This window comes from Mesoplodon densirostris, chromosome 14 (assembly GCF_025265405.1).
Source record: "Mesoplodon densirostris isolate mMesDen1 chromosome 14, mMesDen1 primary haplotype, whole genome shotgun sequence".
Lineage (NCBI taxonomy): Eukaryota > Metazoa > Chordata > Mammalia > Artiodactyla > Ziphiidae > Mesoplodon > Mesoplodon densirostris.
In genome coordinates, this window is record NC_082674.1 from 18,642,878 (window position 1) to 18,668,294 (window position 25,417).

The following is a 25,417-nucleotide window of genomic DNA, read 5'->3' on the forward strand; positions in this document are numbered from 1 at the left end:
CCTGCCCCTTGCTTGCTTCCCCTCCTACACCCCCAACCCTGCATCTGTCCCGGAAGTGTGAAAGGGAAGTGCTCGTCAGGCCCCCACTCCACCCCTCCTTTCTCGGGGGTCCCTCCCCAAGAAGCTCGCCCCAGCCATGACTGTGAGTGTCTAACATAAGGGATGCTGTTTTTGCAGGTTTTGTGGTTTTTATTCCTTTGAACCATATCCAGCCCATCTTACATCACAATGCCATGCTTTACTTGGTATCAAATACATCAGCACTCATTGGCATTTGGAGAACTTGTTGCATAGTTAAATTACAGTTTTTAGTTGTTTGTGATGATGTATTCTCTCTGTTTCCGGTTGTCAGTATGGGAATCTTTTCTCCCAGACTTTCAATTTCTGGGTTTGGTTTTTGGGGTTTTTTTTTTTTTTTTTCGTTTGTTTCGTTTTTCTGTATTTGTTTTTTTGCTTTTGAAAGTCGTTATTCCTTTGGTTATGGAGCCCCTCCCAGTTGCTGCTTGTTTATGCATTATGTTTGTGACTTCTTTTGACTGTCAGTGTTGAGCCAGTCTTGCCAAGAAACAGTGTCAAGTATTCTCCTATTTCTCTACTTCTTGAAAAAAAAAATTAATTAAAAAAAAAAAAAAACTCTTAATGGGAACCTGGCCCTGTCTGTCTTCTCTGTTCTGCAGAAATGTTGAAGGAATTGAACCAGCAGCGCAGAGCGAAAGCGTTTACAGACCTGAAAATTGTTGTTGAAGGCAGAGAGTTTGAAGTCCACCAAAATGTTCTAGCTTCCTGCAGCTTGTATTTCAAGGACCTGATTCAAAGGTTTGCCTTCCTTCCAGCTGTGGTCGGGTCTGTTCCTTTGTAGGACGCTTTTGTGTCGCTTTTCTCCTCCCCTCTCTTGCAGGTTCCTGAAGCGTGACTCCCTGTCACAGAGCCAGTAGCCATCTCTCCTCCTTCCCCTCCTCCCCCCCAGTGCCCTCTCACACACAGCCTCAGAGCAGCCACTTTCCCCGGCCCATCCCACACAGCTTTGCTGGTCTCCAGGGGCCTCTGCCAGCAGTAGACAATACCCTGCCCCACCCCGCGAGGATCCTGCTTTCTCAGTGGCTCACAAGCCCTCCCTGAGATTAGGAGGACTGCAGACTCCACTTTAAGGGACCACTTGCACGCTGCCCCCACTGGGCCAGCATGTGTCCCCAGCACCATCGTCACTGCTGTCGATAGTGAACTTAATGCCAGGAAAGCACATCGACCAGACCATCCCCCACCGAGGAGCACGAGGCACCCAAGGGGTCGCTTTTCCCCAGCCAGAGTCGGGGAGAACTGACTCGTAGCTAAAGCCTCATTCACGTTGCATGTCTTGATACTTGTACTCGGAGCCTCAAACCAGCGCGATCTGAGCACAGACCAGGTGTGTCCTAAACACGGTCTCTCTCAGCCGTCGCCCCCCTCCCCTTCTGCCCTCTGCCCTGCCTATTTCTACCTGAATGAGTCTTAATGGTGCATGAGCATCTTTTTTTTTTTTTTCCATTATGTTGATTTTTTAATTTGTCTGCTTCATACCCTTGCAAAGACGTTAGGGGCCACCTTCTAGCGCCTTAGTGAGGGAGAGCAGCCGAGGGGGCCGGCCCAGGGTAACGCTCCTGTTTCTCTCACCCATCAGCAGATTAATGCCGCTGCTCATTTTGCCTTGCAGCCTCTCCGGGGCAGACGCTGAGCCGGGACTGTGCTCAGAGTGGGAGGACAGGACCTCTGCTTGCTTCCCAATGCTGTGTTTGGACTTGCCAACTAACCCCAGAGTGACTGTGTTTTGTTTCAGGATGGCACACTGGCTGGCATCTCCTTTCCAATCTGTTGTGTCCTTTCACTTAGAGCTGAGCTGCCCGGCGTGCGAGCCCCGCCGAGCCGCGCTGGCCCCGGCCACGCAGGAAGGGGCAGGCTCTTTGTGACTTCCAGTCTCACGGACAGCTCGGGTCTCCCAGCCCCAGTGCTTGGGTTCTCTCTGTCCGAGCACAGGGGTCAGGGGCATGAGCTCTGGGGTGAAGGGGCATGGCCAGTGGCTTCTTCAGGCCAAGGGAGGGCTTTGTGCTGCCACTCTTGGCAAATTCTCAACCGACGGTGACCAGCAACTGGCCACTGGATTGCAGATGTGGCATCTTAGGCCTTGGTCCCTGATCCAGATCGGTTGGAGAGCACAGAGGTGGCAGGATGCAGGGACTGGCTGGTACTGAGCGATGGCCCGGCCCTGGGCTAGAAAGATGTGGGCAAGAGGGCACAGGAGCTCTTTGACTGGCTTCAGAGACCTAACATGTAAACCAAAGCCTTGCACACAACAGAGAAGAAATACCACTAGCTGGGAACCCAAAGTAGTGAACGTTTCTTGGACAGACCAAAAAGAAGGAGGAAGAGCATTCCAGGCAAAGGATGGGTTGTGGGGAATGTTCTGGAATGCAAGGAATATTCTGGAATGTTTTAGAATATTCCAGGCAGGGATGGGTTGCCTGGAATAAAAAATTGAGGACAGAGAGAGTCATGAGCAGTGGGGATGGGGAGATGGCCTTCTCAGAGGTAGGTTGAGCTAGGTTGGGATGGGCAGACAGGCCCTGACCTCCAGGCTAGGGCCCTGGGCTCAGTCTGAGGGTGTGGAGGCCATCAGGGTAAGTGGAGTGGGGGTGCCCACCTTCAGGTAGGAGAACTGCAGGATGTGCCTCAGTAACCCTAACGGGAAAAGATGGGTGCAGGGGCTGAGAGGCAGTCGCCGGAGGAGAGAGGGCAGCCTCTTGGGAGCTGGGAGACCTGGGTTCTACATCTGACTCTGCCACTCATCCTATGACCCCAGGCAAGTCACGTCCTCTCCCTCAGGCCTCGGGTTTTCTCATCTGTAATAGAGGAGGTTGGTTCAAATGATGTCCAGGTTTCCTTCCTGCTCTGACATCCCAGGTTGACAGTGAGGGGATGGGCAGGGCTTCCCAAGTGCAAGCACGGGGACATGAGAAGGGCGAAGTCACAGACAGGCAGGTCCATGGACCAAGGTCAGGGGAGAGCTAGGGGGAGGTGATGCATTGAGCGTTTGGCATGTCATGTTTTAGCAGCCTGAAGATACCCAAGTAGAGACACCTGGTAGGCAGCCAGACGGATGGATCCTAACCCAGAGAGGTCTGAGGTCTGCAGAGACAGGGCTGTGTCTTCGGCGTACAGGAGGGTCACTCAGCGGGAGAGGTGGCCATAGCAGAGCCCCAAGGTGCCCCTTCAGTTCAAAATCACAAGCTTAATTTGCAGCCAATTTAAATTTTACTCCTCTCGTGCTAACCATGAGCACACGTCACCATCTCTGCCGATAGCTGCAAACAGATTCCTTCCATGGGGAGGAAAGCAGACTCTCTTCCGTAAGGTGATTTCCATTCCAGCCGTGTAAAATCCTCAAGAATTTCACATTCTTAGTGATCAGGGAGCAGCTGATGTTGCACGTCATTTCAGTCTCCTCGAGACTGTGGAAGCTCCAAACCTGTGACCCTGGAGACTTAATGTGCCGTGGCCCAAATGGCCCAGCAGGGGAGATGGGGCCCTGCCCGCCGAACCCCAGGCAGGGTCTACCCTCTCAGGCAGCTGCACTAACACAAGCAGAGGGTGTGGGGATGATCTGTGGGACATGACACGCTGGTCCTTACCTTCGTGAGGGCCTAGGTGAGCACTGTCAGAGGTGGGGGGCCCAACCTCTGCTGTCCTGGGACCCCCAGGCCTCGAGGCTCCGACTGGACTCCCTCCCACATCTAGCCTGGGGCGGGTGATGCACTCACCGCTTTGGCCCCATTGAGGACCCTGTCCCAGCCCCAGCCCCAGCCCCAGTGTGGATGGCCTCACCTGGAGCCACAGGCCAGACGTAGGGAGCCCAGTCATTCCCTACTCTTCTCCCAGCAAACAAGCAGGAGCCCCTCCCAGGTACAGGTCTTGTGAGAATTACTGGATGAGGTGGGTCTCTGCCCTCAGGGAGCCCACGGTCTGGTGGGGGAGAAAGTGAAAAGCAGTGTGACTGGGAGAGCAGGATGAGGGTAGCAGTGGAGGTTTGGAGCTCCCAGGCCGAGTGCCTGACTCCACAGCGGGAGGGGCATTCAGGGACGGTCCCTGGGAAGAGGTGGCATCTGGCTTGGATTTTGAACCCAGAGGGGAATTGGCCAGGCAGGTGAGGGCAGGGCCTCAGGACAGCAGGGGGTGAAGGCAGCGGGAGTGACTTGGTGTCCCTGCAATGCCAAGTGCGAGGTGAATACAGAGGGAATGAGGTGGCGTGGGAGGGTGGAGTCGGGTCATGGGGCTCTGTTTTAAGCCTGGGGTGTCATGGTCAGACTTGCAATTCGTAAGGATGACACTTGGACCGTGAGCGGGAGAGCCGGGTCTCAGAGTGCCCTCTGGACCAGCCTCTGATTCCCCTTCAGTGCCCCATCAGCACCCCCACCCCACCAGCCCCGTGGCCGTGCAGACTTCCTGCCCAGAGCCCCATTCTCCAGGCTCCAGGCCGACCTCCACGGTGTCCACCTGTTCCTCCTTCACCTGTGCTCATACTTTTGCTGAGGCTGCAACAGCTTCTTGCCCTTCGTCTTCCCTTATTTAGTTTCAAACTCGTCTTCTTCCTCTGACAACGGCAAGACCCAGCCCACAGGGAGACTTGCTGAGATGTCTAATGTCATCCTGCAAACCCTCCCACTGACCCTGAGGGGCAGGTGCCGTTAGTACCCCCATTCTACAGGGAAAGGGCTGGAGGCAAGAGAATTGTAGGTAAACAGTAGATCTGGGATTTGAACTGAGGTCTGACTCCAAAGCTCATGCTCTTACCGTCATCCATTTGCTAACCCAGGGAAGAACAAAACTGCACTTTTTGTTTGTGCACAAAGTTTGTAAGGAAGGGAAATAAAATCTCAGTGTCGACAGTGTAGACAGATATGCAAGGAAAAGGGACGCAGAGTGTGTGTGTGTACTTGTGCACGCGTGTGTATCTATTAGAAACACTTGTAAACTGGCCACAGGATCTGCCCAAGAGAAGACACAATCCCCCCCCGAGACAGGCACCTAAGTGGCAGGACCTCTCCCTCACACCCAGGAGGGGCCGGGTCCCCTGGAGTGAGGGCTGGAAGGGGCTCGAGGAGGCCAGGAGAAGAGCACACGAGGCCATGGGGAAGCTCAAAGCAAAGCCCAGGCTGAGACAGCTGGGCTGCCCCATCATCCATCTGTTGCCCCATCTGAGTCCCTGTGAATCAGGCGAAAACCCGGCAGGAAAAGGAGCTGCAGCTCTGTCTTTGCATAATGTGAAGGCTAGTGCTGCGTAACAACCAGGCCTCACCTGCATCCCGGCTGGAGGGGGAACCCCAGGAGGACTGAGTGGAGGAGAAGACTGTGGGCTGAGCCTCCTTCCAGGTTTCAGGAAGGAAGGAGGATAGGTTTGAGCAGACTAGACCTAGTGGGGTCCTGGGGATGCAGCCCCCAAGTCACAAGAGTCACTTCTCAACCCCAGCAAGCAGGACCTAGGTCTGCCCTGGACTTTCTCTTTGGGCTCATGGAGGAGAAGTCCCTTCACTTGTCCCCCAGGAGCCAAGGAGCTCTGGGGGATGGTTGGTGCCACCAGGGGCACTGCAGGTGGGCTGCAGGCCCCATCAGAGGGGACGGGACTGCCCTCCCTGCCGAGAGTGTGGGAGGAAATGTCCAGCCCCAGAGGAGCACTGCCCCCTGGTCCCACCAGATGGGACAGAGACCTGGCATTCTACCTTCCAGCGGAAACCCTCATCTCGCTAAGCCTGTTGGAGCCACCGACGTGTTTGAACTATATCCTCTTTTCATAGTAAATGAAAACAGATGGACAAACTGATTTTGTGCAGGTTGATTTTCACAAGCCCCATGTGTAGACTCTGGGCTTCTCACGCCAGCTCCCTCTCCAGAGGAAGCTAAAAGGATCTCTCTAATTGAGTGGCACAGACCCGGGATGTAGGGGGGCCCAACAGACGTTAACGCAGTAGTCAAGCCATATGCCTTTGCCCTCCTTCCCCGAGACGCCGGGCATTTGTGGGTGGCAGTCGGCCTCCTTTTCTGGGAGAATAGAGCAGTGTGACTAGAAGAGCAGATAGTCACACATCTCTAATGCTGACAGAATGACATGAGCCAGACTTATTGCCAGGAAAGTCCTCAGACACAATGAGTCTGGTGTGTGCTTGTGTTCGTGCCCTGGAGCTGATGACACGCTTGAGTCCCTCTCCTTGGGGCAGGGTGGGCATCACGTCAGGAGGGTGGGGTCACCCTCCTGAGCAGAGCAGCGTACCATCCACGTTCATCCCTGCTCCGTGACTGTCCCCACCCACCACTGCCCCAACAGTTCCAGGTCCAGCTTGCAAAATGAAAGCATCTGATCACTGAGGTGTGCGAGGGGTAGAGGAGGCACTCTGTCCTGAATTCTGGAGAAGGCAGTTCTTATCCCACGTGAGTGAATTGTTCATGGTGGGGTCGCAAACATCCTAATGTTGGGGCTAAGGCATTCCCAGCACATCCATAGACTTAGGCCTGCCAAGCAGAGGCTGTGTCCCACACCCTAGAGACACACCCCACCTTGGGAGAAGGTGACCCCAGGAAGTTTTAGTCTTCTGATAGAACCTGGGGGCCCTGTGTGGACTGGGCAGCTCCAGCCTGACCCTCACTCCCATGCTCCGACCCCCAATTGTCAGGTCCATAGCCCCACCCTAATAAGGCTAGGGCTGCCCGATCCTGCCCTGCTCCCCCTTCTCCAAGGTCATATCATGACCCCGATTGCCCAGCAGCTCCCCAGATACTCCATGGGGCTGAGAGAAATGGGATGCTCAGACCCCCAAAGCCAGCTCAGCACAGGGACAGAATGGTTATCTGGGTAGGACACAACTCCCCACTGGTGACCAGGGCCATCCATCAAGGGCGATACCTCCCAGGGGGTCCTTGCTCAGAGGGAAGCGGTCTAAGGAGCACAGAGGTCCCGTCCCAAGACAGTCTGATGGTCAGGGTTGGAGAGTGGCCACTGGCTTCCCTCTGCCCCCACAGCTGTCCGGCCACACAAGAATGCCTGTGTGCACCGTAAACATGCCTGTGCAGGGGAGGGGCACGAGGCCTCACTGTTGGGGGCCTCTCTTCCTCCAGATCTTGAACTCAGTCATGGGACAAAGTCTCCATCCCAACCCCAAGAGTTCCTCATTCCGAGAGGAATGGTCAGTCAGCTCACAGTGTCTGGCATCTGGCCCCAGGGGCCTCCAGCCACTCCCCACAGGTTGCCCAGCGGCCCCCTCCTCTCCACAGGTTGCCCCCATGGGAAGTGGGGGGTCTGGAGGAGCAGAACCTCAGCTGAGCATCACAGGAACAGCGGTCCTCTTCAACCCTGGACAGCGCCTGCAATGGTTGACATCCCGTGAGCCTCCCCAAGCAACCCCTTGGCTCCTAGCCATGCGAGCATCACCTTGTCCCCAGGACCCTCTCCCTGGCTCAGACTCTGGGCAAGACAACATCTCCCCACAAGTGCAGCCATGCAGGTCCCATCAGACCTATCACTCGGGGCCGGGGGCTCTACTGGCCTTCCGTCTACTCAACACCCCTCCTCACAGGGCTGTTCCTTGGTTCTCAGGGTCACAAGTCACATGCATTTCAGTGCGTGTGTATGCACGTGCGTGTGCACATCCTAAAGTCCCACCTCAGCGCTTCACTGATTTTGGGCTGAGGACTCGTGGGGAGACTGGAGGGCTGGCCAGAGGGGAGGCAGCAGTGGCCGCGGCCCTACCGTGGCCTCATCAGCCCCGCCCTGGCTGTGGCCCAGCGTGACCCCTGCAGAGCAGGGAGGGCGTGGAGGTGAGGGTGCGGAGGCCAGAGAGTGGCAGGTAGGAGGGAAGGCAGAGTCGAGTGAGAGGTGGACCAGATGGCCCCGGAGGCCTGGGGTGTGGAGAATGTCTGTGGGTTCAAGTGATCACATAATAAACCATTTTTATACTTAACAAAGTCACCCAAGCATGGGACTCCATCCTGACAGCGGAACACTGGGTGTGTTAAGACACTTTAAAACCCACACACGCTGTGTACATCTATGGGTTTGAGAAGGGGCTCTGCTCAGACCCTCTGTTTAGCCTGTACCTTTCCGCTCAGCTTTCTGGGCCTGCCCAGGACTCGAGGCAGAATGAAGCCTTCAGGGCCCTGGTCAGATGAGCCATCTTACGTGGAGGTGCAGAGTGGCACCCCTGGGAGGGGGGCCTGGATGCAGGCTCACTGCTTCACCTGTTCCCTGCCAGGTCATATTTGTATTGTAAAGGTCGTGGGAGGCCAGTGCCTAACCAGAGAGAATGTTGCTCAGACGGTGGCGTTTCAGGTTCTGTCATGTAGAGCAGAGTCTCCCGGAAGGTGTTTTCCAGCCTCTGTCACGTGAACTCTATGGGACTTTGGACCTCATCCAGTTCAGTCCTCTGTTTTGCAGATAAGGAGCCTGAGGGCCAGAGGGACCAAGGCTGCCCGCCTGTCGGTGGCAAAGCTGGGGCACCCAGGTCCCCTAACTCCCTGCTTACACGGGAGTTGGCCTCTCTCTGGGGCCAGCCTGCTCACCCGCCGGACACCTGCACACCCCCAACTGCCAGCCGCAGGTGCACCCAAGGGACCAGTCACAAGAGTCTCGGCCCCTGGCCTCCTCAGGACAGGGTGGGGAGGCAGGGCCAGGAACGCAGAGGTCATTTCCCAGCACGTGGCTGAACCCAGCCCCCCGGGCAGGACCAGGCTCAGTGCGGGAAGCAGGACAGGTCAGAGCGGCCGAGACCGCGTGCCAAGCCGATCGCCTCTGAGAACCCTGCCTCCCTCTTAACTCTCTGGGTGTTTCTCCTCTTGGTCACTTCTCGATTGGTGTTATTTTTGCTTCATCTTATCTCTTTCCTTCCAGGTCCAGCTTTAGGGCGCGGCTGCCAGGCCTTAGGAGCCTTTGCAATGGTTTTGTATTTCTGTAGACACCAGATATAAACATATTTATATATCTGTGTCCCTCCCCTGCTCCCCCCAGTTCACAAGCCCGATGCACACTCTACACGCAGGCCACTCTGACCTCTGACCCCGTGTTCCATGTGGCAGGAGGCCCCGCCCCGGGCCAGGTCCGAGGTCATGGCTGCTGGCTGTCTGTGGCGGAAGTCCTTGGTTGTTCCCCCTCCCCTCCTCCTGGCTCTAACCATTCTGTCCGTCTATCTCGTCTCGTCCTCAGTTTCCAAGCAATGTCATGAAGGGCTTCCTTTCCATGCCTAAAAGGAAACAATATGTTTTTGGAAAGAGGTGGGGTTGGAGTCGGGGTTCCGGGACGGCTTGGGGCCCTCAGTCTTCGGGGCAATCAAGGGATTGGCTGTGATCACAGAGGTTTGGGAGCCTCAGTCACGCTGGAGACTCTCCCACTGGAGGCAGACGGGCCCCGCGGCCCGGCTGGCCACGTTTTGTTTGGCGGAGACGCCAGGGCCAGCAGTGGAGCCGAACCGTATTGTTTCCCTTTGAGGCCAGTCCTGGTCCTCGTCCCCATCCACAGCTCATGCTTTTTGATTTGCATCTTTTTTTGCATGGACATGCCGAGTAGTGATAAGCAGGGTTTTCTGTTCTTCTGGGCGTCTCTGGTCAGACTCTTCTCTTTCAGATCCCGTGTAAGGTCGCTAGGTTCAGGTGTGTCATTGCTGTGTCCCTTGAGTCCTAAAATGAAGGGCGTGACCGAGGTGTGCAGGGAGACGTAGCCCTGTGAGGAAGCGGCGCCATGGCCGCAGGGCGGCAGGTAAGGACACCCTGGTCTCTGTGCCTAGGTCAGTGCAAGACGGCAGCCAGTGCGGCCGGGAGAAGCTGGAGCTCGTCCTGTCCAACCTGCAGGCTGACGTCCTTGAGCTGTTGCTGGAGTTTGTCTACACGGGCTCCCTGGTCATCGACTCGGCCAACGCCAAGACCCTGCTAGAGGCAGCCAGCAAGTTCCAGTTCCACACCTTCTGCAAAGTCTGCGTGTCCTTTCTCGGTGAGCCGCAGGGAACAGTGCTGATGTGCAAACAGTTCAAAAACAGCAAGGATTGAGAGGGAAGGGCTGTGCGTGCCCAGCCAGACCGCCTCAGGGTGTAGCTGGATTCCACAGCAGTTTTAAGGTGATAATTCGGGTAACTGTGCACAAAGGCCTCTGCTCACCGGTGGACAGAGGCGTTCTCTGCATTGCTCCTCTGAGGGCCGGAAAGGCCACACCGGGACCCAGGGCAGCCTTGTGAGGACAAATGGACTGAGAAGCCCGTGTGAATGGTCTGTTCATGGGGAGCCTATGCCCTGGCCTCACAGCCCTGTTCTCTAAACACTGAACAAAGTTGCTTCTATTAGACCCAACCCAGAGAACACACTCACTTTACAGTTTGGAGCTGCCCAGTTTGGTGAGAGCAGGAGAGGGAGGGGCAGAGACAGGAGTCCCCAGAACCAGCCTGAGTGTGGAGTGAGAGAGGTGGGGATGGGAGCAGGCCAGGTGGGGATGGCCAGGGGCCTGAGACGTGACCTCGGGGGAATGAGCCATCTAGAAGAGTCAGGAACCACAGCTCCTGAGTTGGGCCCACAAAAGTGATGGGCCTCCTGAGACCCAGACACGTCTAGACTAGAATAACCATTAGTCGGATCTCAGGAGCTCTGGCCAGACTGACCCCAGGTCTGGAAGTCAGGTTGGGTGAGGTGAGATCCATGGGAGGTGGTGGGTGGGCTTATAAAGTGAGTTACTGCTGCTTCTAAAGTAGAAGGCTGTGACCCCAGACGTGCCTGTCACAATTATGGCAGACACCATAAGCCTCAGTGTGACCCCCCAAGCCCAGGCCTCTTTCACTCACAGGCACTGAAAAAGGTCCGAGCCTGGCACTGACACTCCATACCTCAGTCTCGGCCCTTCTGCTGGGACCTGCAGGAGCAGAGGGAGGCTCCGGGGAAGTGAGCATGAGACGGGGCAGAGAAAAAGCCAGAAAATGGATCTGAAGACCCAGGAACACAGGAAACGGGCTTGTGGTGACGCTGAATGCTGAAGGCAGGTCACAAAGACATGAGCTCAGAGAGGGATCCGGAGTGGCAGGCTCTGGGAGTGGTGGTGACCCCTTCCAGGGCCCTGCAGTCAGTGGTCCCGTCCTGTGCTCTTGCCCCCAGAGAAGCAGCTGACGGCCAGCAACTGCCTGGGGGTGCTGGCCATGGCCGAGGCCATGCAGTGCAGCGAGCTCTACCACATGGCCAAGGCCTTTGCGCTGCAGATCTTCCCCGAGGTGGCGACCCAGGAGGAGATCCTAAACATCTCCAAGGATGACTTCATCGCGTACATCGCCAACGACAGCCTCAACACCAAGGCCGAGGAGCTAGTGTACGAGACCGTCATCAAGTGGATCAAGAAGGACCCCGTGTCCCGTGCGCAGGTAGGGCCCGCCCCACCCCCACCCGGCTTGCCCCTTCTCCCTCACAGTACAGGGATGGTGTCTGGAGCAAGGGGCCGGGAAATTAGAGGAGGCGGGGCTGCCTGGTCTGACCAGCGGTGGGAGCCTCTGAGAGCCAGCAGGCCCGGGTAGGGAGGCTGGACCAGCTCCCGTGGGTGCAGAGAGGTGAAGGGGGATGAGAGATGAGAAATCAGGCACTAGAGGGTTCTCTAGGGCTGGCATCACACCTGAAGGAGACCCAAGCCAACCGAGAGGCCACAGGGCCAGGTGGGCAGCACCAGGGCCCTGCAGGGAGAGAAGTGTGTGCCTGAGCCAGGGTGCCCTGGACTCCCGTGAGCTCGGACCCAGCAGGAGGAGCCCCACCTGTGCTCTGGCTGTTGAGAGGGTGGAAAGCACCCGGACCAAGTGGAAACCACTGCTCGCCTGATGGGAGGGAGGGCGAGTCCCTCAGGGGAGACAGCTGAAGAAATCAGAGCCGGAGCCCAGGGCGGAAGGAAAAGAGGGCAGGGTCCCCAGGAGGGCCCCTGAGTTACAGGAAATCAAGCACAGCCCGGCAGGATCTCCGGCCGACAGCCTTGCTTAGAACGGAATTACCTTGGTTCTAACGTGTGAAGAGCCCCTGGCGGTTAGTGCAGACACACAGGTAGCTCCCAGGAGAGCTCAGAGTCCCCCCCAGAGAGCAGCAAATGGGAGGACGGAGTCAGGAAGGCGGGAGCACAGAATGAGCTGAGGCAGCTGAGTGACACGTGACAGGGGCTACTTTGCTGCGTGTGGAACAAGAAGAGGCATGAGGGAGGGAGGGATACAGGATGGATACAGCCCTAGTGGATACAGGGTGCAGACATGGCTCTCCACCTCTGCCGCAGCCACTGGGCCCAGGAGAAGGCGGTCCTCTGACTGATCAGGCGGGGACAGGGCAAGATTCATTTTCAGAGGAAGGAAGTCAGGTTGGGTGGCTGTAATAATGACCACCACCGTCCACCACAATGCCCGAATCTGTCTCCAGCCCAGACCCCTGCCTTTGACTGTCTACTGGACACCTCCAGCCCGTGTCCCCCAAGCCCCTCTAATTCATAACCCCCAGACCTCCACACGTGTTGTGTTCCTTATTTCACTTCTGCCCATGACCCACGGCAGACGCTGAGAGTCCTGCCACACCTTCCACCTCCACTTGGCCACACACCACTGCCACGTGTACCTCCTCTTACGAGAGCCAGCTCCTCTCTCTCCCCATTCAAGGCCCCTGATCTCACCAGGATGACTGCAGTCATCTCCTGAGAGGTTTCCCTGCCTTCAGTCTCCTCCTTCCAAATTCATTCCCACCCTGCAGCCTCGTGGTCTTCCTAGGAGCATGTTTGGTCCTGTAATTTCTCTGTTTAAAACCCCTCGTGAGGGAATTCCCTGGCAGTCCAGCAGTTAAGACTCGGCACTTTCACTGCAGAGGGCACGGGTTCAATCCCCGGTCCAGGAACTAAGATCCCACATGCCACATGGCACGGCCCCCAAAAAACTTTTTAATAAAACTTTTAAAAATAAAAATAAATAAAGTAAAACCCCTCATGGGTGCTCCCATCCACTCTGCAAGAAACACTACACAGCCCTTGGCAAACAAGGCAGGAGGTCAGCGGAGGCCAGTGCCTAGCTGACCTCTCCAGTCTCATTTCTCCCTGTCTGCTGCCCAACGCCCAGCAGAAGCCTTCTGCATCCAACTCCATAGAATCCCCCAAATGCAACACTCTCTTCCACACTCTGACGCCTCTGCGTGTGCTTTGAATCCCTCCTCCTCCCCTCCCCCTCCCCCCACCCCTCCCACCCCCGCTCCGCCTTAGGCCTGGAAAAGTTGGCAATCCTTCCACACCAGGCTCAGACGGCACCCACTCTGGGGAGCCTTCTCTCCTGCACTCCCACAACCCCTAACTAGACTCTTGCTGTGGGGAGAGTCCTTTTATGTGATGGATCCCCTCCCCACCCTTAAACTGTGTATACCTGGAGGTCAGGGACCAGGTCTTACTGGTCTTTGCACCCCCAACAGCACACTCAGTACGCGGCAAAGAGTGGTCACCAATTAGTTGTTGGATGAAACTAAAATAGAGTGATGAGCAAAGAGTTTGCCAGACAAGAGGGAGATTCACATCGGTCCATGCAAAGCCTTTAATGCAGGTGAGGCGGTTGCCGGTGATGGGGAGGCGCAGGTTCTGATGGTTATGACTCGCAAGCTCGATGATCACCATCAGCTCTCCTGGGCCCTCCCACCCCCTCCTGAGTTCCTGCCCCACCTCATCAAGGATCAGGATCCTCATTTCAGTCCCCGGCAGCCTGGTGTGAAGCAGAGGCCCACGACCTGGGTGGAGGCAGGGAGAAGGTGCTCCAGAGACCGATGGGTGGCCCACCCCAGGGTCAGCCACAGCACGCCAGACCTCCCCCTTCCATCCCTCCTCGCCTCCTGTTGCCGGGAGCGCCCGTCAGCTCTGCCTGGGCTGGGGTGAGCAGTGTCGACACTCCCAAGCCAAATGCGCACACGAATGACCCCTTTTGCCCAGTCCCACACCTCCCCCTGCTTCCTTCTCAATGCGCCTCACAAGTGGTGGCGCCACCTCGTGATCTGAGGAGACCCCGTGCCCCCTTGACCCCACAGTACTCGGCGGAGCTCCTGGCCGTGGTCCGCCTCCCCTTCATCCACCCCAGCTACCTGCTCAACGTGGTGGACAACGAGGAGCTGATCAAGTCGTCAGAAGCGTGTCGGGACCTGGTCAATGAGGCCAAACGCTACCACATGCTGCCACACGCCCGCCAGGAGATGCAGACGCCCCGAACGCGGCCCCGCCTCTCAGCAGGTACGGGCGGGATATGCCCCGAGCCCCCAGAGGCAGGCGCCACGCCGTCAGCCCAACTCTGGGTGGTCCCCCAAGGAGGCGCCAGGCACAGATGCTGACACGGTGTCAGGTTATCCCAAGGGTGCCCATCTGTGTCCCTGCAGGTGTGGCCGAGGTCATCGTTTTGGTTGGGGGCCGTCAGATGGTGGGGATGACTCAGCGCTCGCTGGTGGCCGTCACCTGCTGGAACCCGCAGAACAACAAGTGGTACCCCCTGGCCTCACTGCCTTTCTATGACCGCGAGTTCTTCAGCGTAGTCAGTGCGGGGGACAACATCTACCTTTCAGGTGAGGCCCCTCGGGGCTGGGCTGGGGACCAGGCACAGACTTCCCCATGGGGCCTCTCCCACACCAGGGTTAAGGAAGGCCAAGGCCACAAGTGTCTACTTTGCAGGGGAAGCCTTCTCCTCCTGCCCCCGGGGCTGCGCCTGCCCAGCCTGGGGCCCTTCCTCACTCCCTGCCCACTCTCTGGACCTCCCATACTGCCCACAGGTGGGATGGAATCAGGGGTGACGCTGGCCGATGTCTGGTGCTACATGTCCCTGCTCGATAACTGGAACCTCGTCTCCAGGATGACGGTCCCCCGCTGTCGGCACAATAGCCTTGTCTATGATGGGAAGATTTACACCCTCGGGGGACTTGGCGTGGCAGGCAATGTGGACCATGTGGAGAGGTAAGGAGACCACAGTCACGACAGGGGCATCCTCTGACATCCGCCGAGAGCTAAAAGCACATCACTCCTCCTCCCCAAACCCCACCCAATTAAGACCCACTGGAGACTGGACTTTTATTTGTTTGTTTGTTTGTTTGTTTGTTTTTGACTGCGTTGGGTCTGTTGCTGCGCGGGCTTTCTCTAGTTGAGGCGAGCATGGGCTACTCTGTGTTGCGGTGCGTGGGCTTCTCATTGCGGTGGCTTCTTTTGTTGTGGAGCACAAGCTCTAGGCACGGGGGCTTCAGTAGTTGTGGCTCATGGTCTCAGTAGTTGTGGCTCGCGGGCTCTAGAGCGCAGGCTCAGTAGTTGTGGTGCACAGGCTTAGTTGCTCTGCAGCATGTGGGATCTTCTCAGGCCAGGGGTCGAACCCCTGGTCCCCTGCATTGGCAGGCGGAGTCTTAACCACTGCGCCACCAGGGAAGTCCTGACGGTGGAGTAGAAGCAAGAAGGGTAACAACTGCCCAGCCACCAAGACGGACACTCTTGTCCCATTCAGGGGGCCTGACAAGCTGGAGGCATGAGAGCCAATGGTGCAAAAACACAGGATGGGCTTGGATGCCCTGACCAGGCACTTAGGGAACTTACTGGGACCGGAAGCAGCAGCCCAGTGACTGGCTGGGACTAAGCTGGAACCAATGGTCCAAATGTGCACCATGCCAGCGGCTGTGCCTTCGTGTTCCTGCCAAGTGGAGGTGACACACGAGGGAACTCCTTTTCTCCCTGCCTCCCACACATCCAAGGAAATCTGCATGGAACCCAGAGAAGGGTCACTGCACACAGGTCTGGCCAGCCCTCTAGAATTCTCTAGAAGAGAATGTAAGTCGTGTGTATAAAGCCTGCCCTCTGCTGGAAGCTCCAGGCTGGCTTCCTCACCTCGGCCCTTTAAAGCTGCCCGCACCTAGTGGAGGGATCATGTGTAGGCAGGAGGGGAAGAGGCTGGAGGCGGGCGCTACTCTGGGTGGAAACAGTCTTTTCCTTTGAGACTGTGGGGAAATGGATCATGCAGAGAACGGACACCTTGGAGAGAAACTGCAGAAAGAGCTCAGACAGCTTTGTGAGTCAGCAGCAGGATGGGGGAATCTGCAGGGCAGTCCTGCTTTTGGAGAATCTAGTGCCGCAGAGAGTGACAAGTTAGGCTGAACTGGCCCCAAATTCCAACCCAGGGGGTCACGGCTAAGGTCGCCGGAGCCCTTTTCCCACATTCTTCCCGCACCCTGGCCCCCCCACCCCGGCCCCCGTCATCAGCTGCCATGAAAAGCACATCTTCCCGTGTGACGGCTTCTCGCCTGTAGAGCCACACAAACCCCTCAGTTTGTATTTTTCCCTCGCTGGCTAATTGGACGCTTGATAAATGTTACGGCAAAGATGGTTTCAGAGTGAGACAGGCTCTGGATTTTCACTGTGGGCTTTTAACTCCCCCAAGTGGAGCTCAGAGAGGGCTCAGTAACAACGTTTAATTGTCATATTGATTTGAAGATAATGGGGAATCCCCATGTGATTATGAAGATATTAATACTGCTGTTGAACCTGGTTCAACCCTGATGCCGATGCCTTCGGTGGGACCCACTGCACACCCATCACTCTCCAAGCTTTCCAGAAGCACCAGGTTCCACTCGTTTGTGATCCACTATAAACACACGAAAACGAGACATTTTCTATGTAGGAGTAAACTGAGCTAGACCTGTCATCCTGTCTTGCTCTTGTCCGCTATTTTTAATCTCCTAAGATGCTGATTACTCATTTTGCAAACTTGTTGATAAATACAGGGATTTGTTCAAGGATCAAATGCACAAAGAAGGGGAACAAACTCCACTCCTGTTGGGCCCAGGAGCAGTTCGCCAATGCCCAGGATCAGCCTGTACCAGCCTGCCCCGGCAGCTGGCTAGGCCTTTGTTCCACTGCAAAACATCAGCTGGGGCACAGAGTGAGCAAGACCACCCTGGGAACCCCAGGAGATGGAGGAGCAGTCCAGGACACGGTGCCCTGAGGCCTTCTCTAGTCCACTGGGATCTGTCAGCCGTCCTTGTATGGACAGGACACAGACCTGAAGACTCTTGGGTGGAGGGTACATGGAAGAGGTGCCCACTGCTTCCCAAGGAGCATAGCTAGACCCCCTTTGGTCAAGTCAATTTCTGTGCCACACAGTGGCAATGATGAGAATTCAGGGTGACAGGAAGGTCGGGGGAGTGGGGACAGACACGAGGACACTTTGTTCCCCAGGAAGCACTAATGGTACAAATTGCTCTTATATTGATAATGAATGAGATGTATGGTGCATTATAATTACCTTACTGTATTGCAGGACTAGAGCAAGGTTATATAATTATAGTTTAAAACAACAGTATAATAGACAAACCTGTATTATATCATTATATAAATAACTGGGTCTAATACTTTATAGCAATATATTGCAGTAGCTGTGGTTACTGGATAAATGATAGCAGAGCGCAGCACTCCGCGGGGTCATTTGCATGTCATTAGCATATCCTTCTCAAGCAGGAAGCTGACAGATTGAGCTGACGGGAGGGCTTGTGGCTTGGCAATCAGCCACCTGGAATAACAAGAAATTCACGTTTGGCAGAATGTGCCATTATACCGAAAACCTGAAGACTAACAGCCACATAATCTTCCACTGACTCCCAGCTCCTTCTGCAGCTCTTTGGATCTCTGCCACATCGGCTTAAAAGACAGATATCTGAACTTCTGATACTGTCCAAAAAGGCACTTATTCCATTGCCTATTAGCCACGTATCATTCGTTTGGGGCTTAGTTGAATCAGCCCCTGCTCCCCTTTCAGGTACTTGAGCTTCTTCTCAAATCCTGAGTCTGTGCAAGCACAGAGCTGGACGTCTCACAGCCAGGGGCACCAGCTAGGAGAGACCATCTTCCTGGGTCACCGAGCTGTGACCATGCAATGACTCATGCCCCAAGGAGGCTCATGAGGAAAAGTGGGCCCCGTGTGCTTCCCGGGAAAGGTGCGCTGGGAGAATCCCAAGTGTGGTGGTGCAGCAAGCCCACGGTGGAGGCCCCGCCTTGGGTCCAGAACCCACAAAAGAGCAGTGAACAGTGTGGTGAGACGTAGATGGAAGATCCAGAGTGAATGCTTGTGAGGGTGGCTCTCAGGGAACAACTGAGAAACACAGCTGCCCCACTAAGAAAGACCTCAAAGATCCCGGTTCAGTGGCCCATTTGCTTAGTGCCAAGTCTACCCTTGCCATCAGCTGTGTCTGTTCTCACGTTTTCCCTGCCCTGCCTGGAACTCATGTTCCATCACTTCATCTTCTGACTTTGCCACTTTGTCCTGCACCACAGATCCTAGAGATCTGGTCAAGCCTGTTCAATCCTACCCTTTGCCATCTCCACGCCTGCCCTCTGCAGGCTGATTGCCGGTGGAGAAAATCCCACAGTCTTGTAGATTGGCCCCACTGTATATGAAGTCCTCCAACCTCTACTGGATCCTCATGGCGCAGGGCATTTTTTGTGTTTCCCTTGTCAGCCGTTTCTCCCACTCTCAAGAGCGTGCGTCTCCCATCTTCACCTCTCTCCTCAAGGCTCTTACCCCACAGACTCCTCCAGTACTTGACTCCTGCTTCACAGAGAAAATGGAGCCATCAATCAAGAACTCTCTCTTTTTCCTGCCACCACTCCTGCATATGTCCTTATGCTCATGCCATCCTTGCCTTCCTCTCTCATGCCTAAATGGCCACCACTTCCCTGTCTACTCTGGATCCAATTTGCATCCAGCTACCAGGAGCCTCCCATCATCAGCTCTCCCCTCTCTTTCATATATAGTTCATCCTTCCTTATCCACTTGGGCTCCTTGCTATCAGCATGTAAACACAATTAAAACTCCCCCCGGCAAATTAAAATAAAACCCATGCTGTGCTGGAGCTGGTTCGTACTGGTTCATTAGAGCCCACTGTTAAATCTTCAGGAACTCTTCAAGTCAGTTGTTAGCTACAGAGATTATTAAAAATTAAGTCATATAAACTTAGAATTAAATTATTTAAAAACAAAGGTAATCCATACTCAAAACTCATCACTGTCTAATTTTTTTTTACTACATTTTACTACTGCCTATGTTCTGGAGGTTGTATGTGTCCACTGCATCTGTATGTGGGGGAGATTCTGTATCCAGGGGCACTACTGGGCATCTCTTCCCAACCCCACATTCAATGATGCCCCACTGGTAGCTTGAAATCAGCCATGATGAGAGGATTTACATTACAGAAATCAGCAAATGCTACACACCAGAACTTTCTTCCCTGGAGAGCTGGTTGTTAAACATTTATCAGCAAAACCCCTCTTAGCTCCATAGTCCTTTCTAAGTCCCACCTTCTCTGTCCATCTCCCCAGCGAAGTTTCATCCAAGAGACGTCTCTACCAGCCAGCTCCACTGCCTGGCTTCCCGCTCCCTCCTCCATACACAAATAGCCCTGCACCTCCCGTTCCACATATGGTGCCCTTGACATGACCACCAGTGACCTGTTGGGGACTTCCTGACCTCCTGTCACATCCTCCGTGCTGCAGCTTTGCCTCCTGTCACATCACCACTCCTCTTGACTCCTCTCAGCTCCCCTCATATAGGCCGGCATCTCCCCAGTGTCCTCAGCCCGTCCTCACCCCACACGCTCTCTGTGAACTACCTCGTCTTCAGTTTCCATCTATGTGCCCATGATCCCAAAGCTGAATATTGAATCCAGACCTAAATACCAACTGCCCCTGCACATCCCCAATTTGTTACCCACAGATACTTTAAACTTCCCACGAATAAAACCAAAATCATCCTCCTCCCCAAAACTCTCCCAACCTCGATTCCCTGTCCCATGAGTAGTGTCCCCTCTGTCCAGTTTCCCAAGCCAGAGACCCTGAGGCGTCCTCAGCGACTCCCTGAAATGAGACATCAATTCATGCTAAACCTCATCAGTTTACCTCTCCTTCTGTTCCCACCTCCTTCCTTGGCCCAGGCCACTATTTCCCCAGTTTCCAGCCCATGGGCTGGGTATGTAGGAGATGCCTAGTGCCGGGCTGCTGAATGAAAGAGTAGGACTGAGCTGGACAGAGAGGGCTGAAGAGGCCCGGAAGCAGGGGAGCTGAGAGAGGTTTCCACAGACAGACAAGAGCCCCCCTGAGGTTCAAGAGGGAGGCTGAGAGGGCCGGTTTGGGCTAGATCCTGGGTGGCCTTGAGTGATTCGTCCCAAGTGCCCTCCACTGTGTGATCTCGGGCTACACCGAGGGCAGGAAGTGGGTGGGGGGGGCTCCCCGAGTCTGCTGTCTTGTTGAGGCCCCTGCCCTGCATGAGGCCCATCTCTGATTCTGGCTCTTCTCCTCTCTAACAGGTATGACACCATCACCAACCAATGGGAGGCAGTGGCCCCTCTGCCCAAGGCAGTGCACTCGGCAGCAGCCACAGTGTGTGGAGGCAAGATCTACGTGTTTGGGGGCGTGAACGAGGCGGGCCGAGCTGCCGGCGTCCTCCAGTCTTACGTTCCACAGACCAACACATGGAGCTTCATCGAGTCCCCGATGATTGGTGAGAACCAGCTGTCTCCTCGGCCCAGGATCAGGACAGTGGCCCCACCTCATCGCTTTAGTCGGTGTCAATATTCCCAAACCCAGAGGGCGGGCTGAGCCCAAGTGTTCTGCACACCCAAGTCCACGGGGGTGGGAGGGGAGGGGAGGCCCCAGCTCAGGTGCAGCTGGAGCTCCCACTACCTGGACAAAGGACAAGCTGGTCCGTGCCACGTGTCTCCTGGCCCCAGCCTTGTTCTCGGGCCAACCAGTGATGTTGGAGGTCTTTGCAGCTCCCGTCCCCTGCAGGGCCTGCTGGGATGGAGGAGGGAAGGGGGCCCAGCAGAGGGCCCTGACCTGCCTGCCTGCTCCGCTCTCCTTGCAGACAACAAGTACGCTCCCGCCGTCACCCTCAATGGCTTCGTTTTCATCCTGGGTGGGGCTTATGCCAGAGCCACCACTATCTATGACCCTGACAAAGGGAACATTAAGGCGGGTCCCAACATGAATCACTCTCGCCAGTTCTGCAGGTGAGGAGGCTGGGCCGGGGAGGAGGAGGGTGCGGGAAGGGACAGCGGACGGGTTGGTTCATGATGACTGGCCGCCATCCGATGCCCAAGGCGGTGCCTGGGCCCAGAGCAGCACCAGCCTCCGCCAGCCGCGGGTGTGGGTGTTCATGCAGAGTGTGAAGCGCCCCAAAAGCATTGACCCTGTGGCTCCAGCTGACCCCGCCTCCAAGCTGCACAGGAAGGGCTTCCTACAGACACCGGCCCAGGTCCTTAAGGCCACACCTTCTCTCAGTGAGAGGTGAGGATGGTGCTATGAGGTCAACTTCCCCCCAGGACCTCCTGCCCGGTCACAGACGAGAGGCAGCAACAGGCCAGAGCTGTGTGATACCCTACATGGGACAGGTGGCTTTTGGGGGAGTGCCCTGATGGCACGCATGATCCTGACGGCTCTTTGGAGCTGGACCCAGTGAGGCACAAGGCACAGCTGCCCTGGAGTCCCGCAGCTGACTGGGCAGAAACACACCCAGACCAGCCCCCCAGGAAGAGAGAGGTAGAGGTCGGAGTGTGGCCTGGTTCCCGGGGCGCTCTGGCCCAGAAAAATTAACCACCCTGGGCAGTGAGACACACACCCTGCTCTTCTAGCCCCACCCTTTCCTGGACTAAGAGGAACTAGGGAAAACATGGGACCCACAGAGACCCCATTTGCAGCATTTCCATAACAGAGCCTTCCTGAAGACATCTTGTACGCAGAGGTGACCACTGAATCCTCGGTGTGGCAAGAGCATGAAGCATTTATTGAGTGGCTGCTGATTGTGTGGCACAGCTAGGAAAGCTACAGTCTACCACTGACATCTTACGTGACCTTGGGCAAATAACTTCCCCTCTCTGGGGAAGTTCTACCTATGAAACACGCCCTTGGACTAGATGAGTGCTAAGTTCCTATTAGTATGAAGATGCTACAGTTCTCGAGCCCTACTTTCATGTCACATATCCCACATGGTGGCTGTGTGCAGGGCAACTCTGAGAATACTGTCCAGTGATCAAGACAGCCGGAGTGTGGGCACGGAGAGACGATGCCTGAGGGGAGATTTAAGCTGGGTCTTGCAAGAGAAGCAGGGAAAGGATATGCCACAAGGGGAGAAGTGTGAGGGGCCCAGATGGCATGGAGCTGCGAGAGAGACAGCTGGGGGCTTCAGTGTCTGGTAGGACGTCTAGATACACATGTTCTGTCGAGGCTCAGATTTTCAGAAATGGTGGAGACTTTGGAAGGGTTTCTGTTCAATTTCAGGGGACAGCCAAGAAGAAATGGCCATTAGCGGAAATGAGAGAGAACTCGGGGCTGGAAGCATAGGTTTGGCATCCGTGTAAAGGGGTAGCTGGGATGTAGTGAGATAGTAAGCACAGAGGAGCAGAGAGCCGTCCGAGACAGCTTGACCAAGCCCGTGAGTGTGGCACAGGGAAGGTGCCGGGCCACCGTCGTGACGCTGCAGAGAGCACACCGGGCCCTTGCAGCCACGGGCGGGCGGCAGTATCAGGTCACACGTGTGAAGGAGTCACAGCAGGAAGTTCTGACTGAGCACCTGGGCAAGGGTGGAACTCCCAGTGGAGTGGCTGATGCTCAGTTACAACTTAGCTCCGTATTACCCTGTCTGCTATCATTCCGGCGCGTCATGTTCCCAGCTGGATTTGAGTGGTAGGAAGGCTCTGTCCCAGCAACACCAAAAAGATGCTCCATAGAGACCCAGTGAACTGAGCCGAGCACCTGTACACAGAGGCTGCTCATCTCCCAGCCGACTTGAGTCAGATGGGCAGGTCCTGGGGCACCCAGTATGCATCAGTGTCGCCCACAGCTTGGAGGGTAGTATAGCATGACGTCCTGATCGGTCCTGGAGGAAAGGTGTTTTTTCTTATCCCCGCTGAGGTCAGAGGGCAAAGAAGAGCAGCAAGGCCCCACATGACTTTTGCAAAAGGGGAGAGGCAGCCTGCGACAGGACAGGGTGCCGGGAATCTATCTCCAGGTCCCAGGTGGAAATCCAGTGGCTAAGTCTCTCCTCGCTTTCTCCGACAGTGCTGTGGTACTCGATGGGAAGATTTATGCAACTGGAGGCATCGTGAGCAGTGAGGGGCCTGCCCTGGGCAACATGGAAGCCTACGAGCCTGCAACCAACACGTGGGCCCTCCTCCCCCACATGCCCTGCCCCGTGTTCAGACACGGCTGCGTCGTGATAAAGAAATATATTCAAAGCGGCTGACGTCAGCGGGAAGCCCACGCCGAGACTGTGGACAGACACGTCTGGTGAGGCCAAGGCTACTCACAAAGATCAACTTTCAGCAACACCAATAAGAGGCCGACCCACACAATCAAGGAACTCACTACGCTACACATTTTGAATACCGTCTACATTGAATGTAGGAGATCATCCTCGCCTTTGGGGAAAATGAGGGAGTAGCCTCGGAGCAGCAGGAACCGCGAGCGAGCGAGCGAGCTGGGCCTTGGGGCTCCTGCAGAGGCACTTGCTCTGAACGGAGGCGCTCACTCTGCCTGGTGCAATAGTTTCACATATTTTTCAACTGGGAGAGAGAAGTCGTTTTCTCCTTCCTGCAGGGCAAGCTTGATCCCCAGCCAACCATAGATCAGTTATCCTCTGACAATATTAGGCGTCAGGCTCTCTTGGAATAAGATCAAAGTGTCCTTATCACTTTGATTCCTACTTTTGTTTTTTAACCAATCTACGCTTTCAGTGGCCGAGGGAAAACAAGGGACAATACTATGTATGGGGCCCGAGGCCTAGGAAGCTGCTGGTCCCCACTGGGTCGAAGATAAGTCCAGGCTCTTTGCGGAGCCCGATGTGACTGGAGCGGCGGCAGCCGTGGGGACAGCTAGGGAGAACCGTCTGTCGCTTCACAGGGTTTTCTACCATGTTTTTGCTGGAGAAGGACAAGGTGATTGTGCTAGCTTTCTCTTATCCCATATGAATTATTTAGATTTCCAAGGCATTTTCTTGATAAACAAAAGGCTATTTTTAAGTACCGAGAGAAGGAGGCAGCCACGAGAGGGATAACGCGGGAATTCCCAAAGCTCTTTGTAGGTAGTGCCAGAGTGGGGCATTTGCTCTAATTTTTCTATGTTCAGAATAGAGGATCTCTCCTGGGTGGGGGTGAATGCCCCCGTTTTATTTTTAGAAAAAGTAACTCCCAGACAGCCCCGTAAAAGCCGTGCCTCGTGGAAGCATTGTCACAGAGAGACAACTCTGTTCCTGAAGGAAACCAGTTCTGGCTCGTGATACCAGTTCAGCTCCCTCCATGAGGTAAAGCTGAGGACCCAGGCCAGGTTGGAAGGGAAGGAGGGAGAATACATGTCTACAAAGCACAGGAGACTATTTTTGATATTTATAGCTATATATTAAGGCACCTGCCACAAAGAGCTCTCAGGATGGGGACAGCCTTCTCAGACGAGCCGTGACAGCCAAGGCCTGAGGGGTAAGAGCAGAATCACTCTTCTAGTAGCATCTTAACCCAAGCAAGGGGAGCCAGGAGGGAGGCCACCCCGTGGCTCACAGAGAAAGGCCTTCCCTCTAGTCCTCAGACCCTCAAACCTCACGTGGTGACCAGTTTCCATTCCAGGGCACGAAGGAGGCAGCCGCCACTGCTGTGCTGTTTAGCTGAAGTTGGTACCAAATACGCATTTACCATATTTATACCTGGTAAGTCGACTTGCCGTCATTTCATCATAAAAGCCACTCATAAGGAGAAAAGGACAGGACACGCTCTCCATCTTTCAGTATTTGATGACACAAAGTCCCAATGTCGGGCATCAACTTCTAGCACTACAAGTGTGGCTCCCACTTGGACAAGATACCGAGCTTCGTTATGCAGTTTTTAATATTATTTATTCTTTTAAAAAGTAATAAGCACAAAACTACATACGTTGTATGTCATTTAAAGTATTTATGTCAAACAGGGTGCAAGTGTGAACCCAAGAACTGGAGCACAAGTGTCTAACTGCCTGGGGCAGGGCGATGTCAGCGTTGGTGGGCGTCTACCTCCAAAGGAGGTGCTAGCGGTCAGCAAGACTCAACACGGACGACACTGAAATCCTGTTCTCTCCTCAGTTATCACACTGGAGCAAAACTGGCTATTTCTGTGAATGCTATAAAACAGGGTTCTCTGTAATGGTATTGTACATAGTATATGTTTATTGTTAAGTTCTTGTTATAATAAATATATTTATAGATCTAGACTCGGAAACCAATGTAATGCCTCTGTGTGCCACTGTCCTTGCCACCAAGATGAGAAACCCCAGTGCAGGCCTATGCCACCTCTCCCATCAGCTGTCTGGGCTCTGTTACAGACTTGAATGCACATCTTGGTGATCATAAAGCATAGGACTCCT

At 55.2% G+C, this 25,417-nt stretch overlaps 1 protein-coding gene across 2 annotated transcripts in view; it reads left to right on the top strand.

Annotated features, from left to right (window-relative positions):
• Positions 1-25,205, top strand: part of KLHL29 (kelch like family member 29) — a 312,110-nt gene extending 286,905 nt beyond the window's left edge. For both annotated transcript variants that reach the window (XM_060117757.1, XM_060117756.1), the window contains 9 exons: positions 678-816; positions 9,795-9,997; positions 11,143-11,402; positions 14,056-14,254; positions 14,398-14,580; positions 14,785-14,965; positions 20,344-20,537; positions 20,901-21,045; positions 23,093-25,205. In XM_060117757.1, coding sequence (XP_059973740.1) covers positions 678-816; positions 9,795-9,997; positions 11,143-11,402; positions 14,056-14,254; positions 14,398-14,580; positions 14,785-14,965; positions 20,344-20,537; positions 20,901-21,045; positions 23,093-23,276 — 1,688 coding nt within the window. In that variant the 3' untranslated portion in view covers positions 23,277-25,205. The remainder of the gene's footprint in view (positions 1-677; positions 817-9,794; positions 9,998-11,142; positions 11,403-14,055; positions 14,255-14,397; positions 14,581-14,784; positions 14,966-20,343; positions 20,538-20,900; positions 21,046-23,092) is intronic.
• The last annotated feature ends 212 nt before the right edge of the window (positions 25,206-25,417 follow it).